Source organism: Triticum dicoccoides, unplaced genomic scaffold (assembly GCF_002162155.2).
Source record: "Triticum dicoccoides isolate Atlit2015 ecotype Zavitan unplaced genomic scaffold, WEW_v2.0 scaffold183653, whole genome shotgun sequence".
In the NCBI taxonomy this organism is placed as follows: domain Eukaryota; kingdom Viridiplantae; phylum Streptophyta; class Magnoliopsida; order Poales; family Poaceae; genus Triticum; species Triticum dicoccoides.
This window is the reverse complement of record NW_021227126.1, coordinates 1-5796: the sequence shown is the minus strand read 5'-3', so window position 1 is coordinate 5796 and position 5796 is coordinate 1. Positions and strand designations below refer to the sequence as shown.

General features: G+C 52.3%; 1 protein-coding gene across 1 annotated transcript; it reads right to left on the bottom strand.

Annotated features, from left to right (window-relative positions):
- Positions 1-3600: 3600 nt before the first annotated feature.
- On the bottom strand, positions 3601-5035 carry LOC119344744 (expansin-like A4; the record flags this gene model as incomplete). Its single annotated transcript, XM_037615105.1, has 1 exon — positions 3601-5035. A coding segment is annotated over one exon (921 nt), but the record flags the coding sequence as incomplete, so codon positions are not given.
- Between the last annotated feature and the right edge of the window lie 761 nt (positions 5036-5796).

The window sequence follows — 5796 nt, the reverse complement described above, 5'->3', positions numbered from 1 at the left end:
TGGTGCGCCCCCCTCCTTGGGCCCCCCATGCGCCTAGGGTTGGGAACCCTAGGGGAGGGGGCGCCTCCACTTGCCTTGGGGGGTACTCCACCCCTTGGCCGCCGCCCCCTAGGAGATCCCATCTCCTAGGGCCGGCGCACCCCCCTAGGGGGGCTATATAAAGTGGGGGGGAGGGAGGGCAGCCATACCTCAAGCCTTGGTGCCTCCCTCTCCCCTGCTACACCTCTCCCTCTCGCAGAAGCTCGGCGAAGCCCTGCTGCGTTCACTGCTGCATCCACCACCACGCCGTCGTGCTGCTGGATCTTCATCAACCTCTCCTTCCCCCTTGCTGGATCAAGAAGGAGGAGATGTCATCCGCTCCGTACGTGTGTTGAACGCGGAGGTGCCGTCCGTTCGGCACTCGGTCATCGGTGATTTGGATCACGGCGAGTACGACTCCATCATCCCCGTTCTCTTGAAAGCTTCCGCTCGCGATCTACAAGGGTATGTAGATGCACTCTCCTCTCATTGCTAGTTGACTCCATAGATTGATCTTGGTGAAACGTATGAAATTTTTTTGTTTTCTGCTACGATCCCCAACATAGGTGCTATACATATTGAGGCTTCCGGTGATTCATTATTAGTAGTGCAACAAATATTCAAGGGTTATCAATGTTTTGATGAATCACTTATAGTTTATCTTTTGGTATGTCTAGATGCAAGATTTACCATGGGTTGCTTTAAAATTATTCATATATCTAGACATGACAATTCGAAAGAGTTGGCACAGCAAGCATCCGGCTACTATGGTAACCATGGTGTATTGCATTTCTATCAATAGCCGATGCTAGGTCTTGCCAACATAGGTAAGGCCGAATCGAAGCCCACCGCTCCGGCCACTAATGAAACTTTTATGCAGACGAAGTAAGGATTGGAGGAAGTTCATTCTTGGTTATCTGCAAAATCCTAGCGAAAGGGTGAACAATATGGTTCGGAGGATGGTTTTGATCTATGGAATCTTATCACCGGATTGTTATAGAAGTTGAGAAGTTCTCACTGGATGGAGTGCCAAGCTCCTAGACAGAGGCGATCGACTCATTGTTGACACCAGATTTTGGCATGGTCAAAAATATAATTAAGAAGGCTTCAAATGGAAAAGTGCTCAAAGTGAGAAAGTTTCGTATCGTCAAAAGGAGAAACTTTGATATTTGGGCCGTAGCCATCCGATCTAATCTCTAAGGCCGAAGTTGTGTTTGAAGTACTGAGATTTTGCATTCCGAACACTATTCGTCTCATTATGCCCCCAAGATGGCCTCATAGGGGAAATGTTTCTACACGGATTGTCTTCGTCCCGTCGAAACGATCGATTTTGATATAAAAAACGTCTAAATCGGAGCTCGTATGCAAAAGTTAGAGCCAAAAAGGTGTGCTGCATAAGTCTGCCCAGGAAGTTCCGGGCAAAACTTCCGGGGAGGTTCCGGGCTAAACCGAAAGTTTGCACGCGGTGTGCCCCGAAACTGGAATTTTAACATTATTTACAGATTTGCGGGGCCAATTTCGACATCAAGATGACCTCGGATGAAAAAGTGATCAACTAAGGAATTTTTCTGCATTGCAAGATCTACAACTTTGCTTTTGGGACCATCGCGATCCGAAGCCATATGCGACCTCCAGGAGCTTTGCAAGAGGGCTACTTGATGTAATTTTAGCCCGGAAGTTCTGGGCTGACCAGAAGTTCCGGCCCTCGTAATCCGAGTTAGGTTATGTTTTGATATTTTGGACGTGATTTGAGTCCTTTTCTTGTACGGGAAGTCCAGCCGCCTCATATATATGTAAGGGGTGACGGCCGATTGAACAACACACAATCGATCTATCAATATATCATCTTTTTACCTTTACCTTTATCTCTCTCCCTTGTTCTTCTTCTTCCTCGTTCTTCGTTCGTTCTTCGTTTGTAGGGCGGCGAACCTCGAGGCCCTAGGGGCGATCAGGTCGACCTAGGGTAGCCCATAGCCGCCGCACGCCCTGACGGGGTCCCTCCTGGGCGTGTGGGATTTCGGGTCCTCAAAAGCACCCGCCGGATTGTCTTGCGTACCGCGCTTCCGGCGGGTCTCCTTCGGCGTGAGCTGCGGTGCATCACCCCCGGCGTCGAAGGTACATCATCCTCATCTCGGCCGTTCTTGACTCCCTGCTTACATACTTCATGTTTGTCTTTTGCATCAAAAAACCCCTAAAAATCATTGATTCCCTGAGAAGATCTTTTTTCTGGGTTGGTGAGGATGACTGTTCGGGTGCCAAATGCCTGATTGCGTGGAAAAATGTTTGCACGCCAAAAAAATCGGTGGGCTAGGGCTGAAAAATCTACAGGTTCAAAATAATTGCCTCCTAATGAAGTTTGCTGTCAAAGCCCTCTCATCCACACCATCACCATGGCTCGATTGGCTAGAGCTTGAACACCCCAATGCCCTAGTCTCCTCGGGCCCCCAAACCTCTTTCCTATGTCGCACGATTGCTCAACAAATCCCAACCTTACAGTCAATCTCCTTCGTTTTAACAAATAGTGGAACGCACACTTACTTCTGGTTAGACACCTGGCTCACCCCAAAACCTCTAGCTACCACCTACCCACACCTCTTCTCCCACTCAACACTGCAGCTGGTTAAAGTGGCTAACATCTTGCGTTTCAGTCTCGAAACAAACCTCCGTAATCGTCTCTCTCTCACAGTAGAGACAGAGCTGGTTTCGCTTTTGGCTATTTTGCAGGACATCGTGCCTTCGGCAGAGGAAGATCAACGGTTCCTCCTTAAGGGTCATGACTTCTCCACCAAGCAAGCTTACAGCACCATTATGGCAAGGCCAGAAACGGACCTCATTGCTCCTCTCATCTGGAACACCAAGGCTCCACGCAAGATCAAGATCTTCGCTTGGCTACTCTTTAAGGATCGCCTGAACACCGCCGTCAACCTTACCCACAAGAACATAATCCGCTCGGACTTATGCACACGGTGTGCCACGCGATCCGAATATTCCATTCACCTCTTCATCTCTTGCCCCCTCGCCAACAGAATCTGGCAGAGAGTAGGCATTCTGCCTCAAGATGAAGACCTCAATGAACTTTGGGACGTTCCAATACCTCACCACCTGCCCAAGAACGCATGGCCCTTCGTCCTGCTTGCGCTACTCTCCTCCATATGGGCCGCGAGAAATGATATGCTTTTTAGAAATGTTGATCAATGTTCTGTAATAACTATCAGGAACCTAGTAGCAGACTTAGATCTTTGGTCACACCGTCTTGTTGATACGGGTGACAAGGAGGACGTCTCCTGGTGGCGTACCTACCTCTCTGCACGATGCATTGTGTCTCTGTAATCTGATTCTGCTGCTTCGGCAGTCGTTTTGAGCAATATATTTAGGTGGGGAGCTCCCCTCGGTGATTCTAAAAAAAATGAGCGGTAGTTAAATGACGATGTCATGCATGTACAATAAACTACTACTCCATCCCATAATATAAGAATATTTTCAAGCTATGTTAGCTTGAAAAACATTCTTATATTATGGGACGGAGGGAGTAGAGATAAGTGTCACAAAATTAATTCCATAGAGAATACGGTGGAATAAGAATCAGCAATGGCCGCAAGATTTTTGGACTTGGACCCGCCGGCTAGATGCCGAATGCCTAATGCCGATAGCTCACCCACCCACTCATGTAGTGCATGCATGAGTACAATGACAACGATCTCAATTCTCAAGCGTGTCTATGTATAACCCATTAATATATGCACTAGCTACTTGCTACTGAGGTCAATGGCCGCCCGTCATGGTGGAACCACAATCATGGAGCACGCGCCATTTCTTCCGGCGGACCTTCGGCGACGACGACGGCGAAAAGTTGTAGGCGATGAAGGGGTCTAGGTTGGAATATCCTAAGGGCGTCGTTGCGAACTTCCCTTTCTTTCCGGTTCCTTTTCGCTGTTATGCCTCTTTCTCCGTTTCTCTTCACTTTTCCGCGTGTGCCGCGTGTCATACATCTTCCCGGCGGCCGGCCGGTGGCGTGCAGGCCTGGTCCGATGGACCACCGGTCGATCACTAGGAACCAGCAAGGATGCGAGCGCGCGTGTGCGTGTCAACTGGGCTCCTACTCCTCTTCGTCGTCGTCCCCGGAGGCAGAGGCGCAGCTGCATGTGCGCGCGGCGACGTCGGTGACGGGCAGCCCAGTGTCGTAGACCGCCCCGTCAGCGCGCAGCCACTTGCCGCCGGAGCCCGCGGTGACCACGAGCCGGAGCTGCAGCGGGCCGGCCGGCGCGCGCGACGTGCGCCACACCCCGGGAGACTCCTCGCGCCGCGTCATGTACTGCCATTGCGTCGGCGACGGTGCGGCGGCGCTCTGGGCGGCACGAAGAACCGCCTGCGCGACCTCGACGGCGACGATGTCGGTCTGGCCGCCCTGGTAGAGGAAGCAGAGGGCGAGGTGGCCCTTGTCCCTGTTGCTCGTCTCCTCCACCCTCACCGCTAGGTTCTTGCTGTTGTACATGCATGGTATCCTCCTGAAGTCGACGTCGACGGCCGTGTCCACTAAGCTCGCAAGCTGGCCACTGTGACCAGCAGTAGTCAAGGCGGCGAAGGCGTCCTTGCTGAGCAGGAACTTCCCGCCACCGACGACGCCTGCTGTTCTGTTCACCTCCGGCACGTCGGCAACGACGACGACCTTGACGCCGCCTTCCGAGCACGCGCTCCGGTCCCTGCACCTCAGCTGGTAGCAGGCGCCGCAGGCCTGGCCGCCGCGGAAAAATCCAGCACCGACGGCCGCAATGTGGAATCCCCCGTCGGCCGCGAGCTCCGCCGGATCACCGTATCCGCACGCGGCGCCTGTGAGGGCGCCGGCGTCCGGAGGGAGGATGGAGGCGGTGGAGCGGCGCGAGCACCAGCCGCAGCGGTACAAGGATGACGGCGAGGGAGCCACAGAAGCGCACGCGGGCAGCGGTTGGGCGACGGCCGCGGCCACCGCGCTAGGACGAGGACGAGGAGCAGGCGCGCCATGGTCGGTGGATCGATGAGGCTAGAGTCTAGAGAGCAAGATTAATAGTTAGTCGATGAGTATCCTCCTACTGTGCAGATGGATGTATGGATAACGTGGCTGAGAATGAGACTGGGATGAGAAGGTGTGTGGTTGAAGACTCTCTTTAAGCGCCAAGCTAGCATCGAGAGTTGGAGACGGACTACGTGGGGGGCATGAAGAAGATCATGTCGAGGCAAAGGATCTTTTCAACTCCACATGCGTGCCAAGAATAGTCTGAGTAAAGTCTTAAACTGTATAATTAACTGGCTACCAGTTGGAGGGGATCACGAGAGGATTTCATGTGCCCATGGGCTGGCCGTAGATCGTGTCTGCCTGATTCGGACGTGCACGATGGATGGACCGATGTGTACGTTCATGGCTGTCCTTGGACGAAAGCTAAGCTGCACCCCCATTTTCTTTCGTCTTGCGTGCAACGCGAGAAGCATGCGTACGTTGCGCCGGACCGGCTGACCGGCGGGCACGTCGAGTTCTCTACCCCAACCTGGTACGGTGTCGCCGGCTTCATGGATCCTGTCGGCATATTCCAACTCCCGTGATTAGAAACTAAGAGCATCTATCCGGCCGCGGACGCCCCTTAAATGTTATGCCGCATATCTACATACCGCAAATTTCGATCCTCAAATCCATACAATCCATACACGTTGATCATACAATACAAATTGTTTGAATTTCAAAGTTCGTAACAAAGCAAAGCAGATCATAGTTCAGCAAATCGAACATTCCAAAATGAAATCAATGTC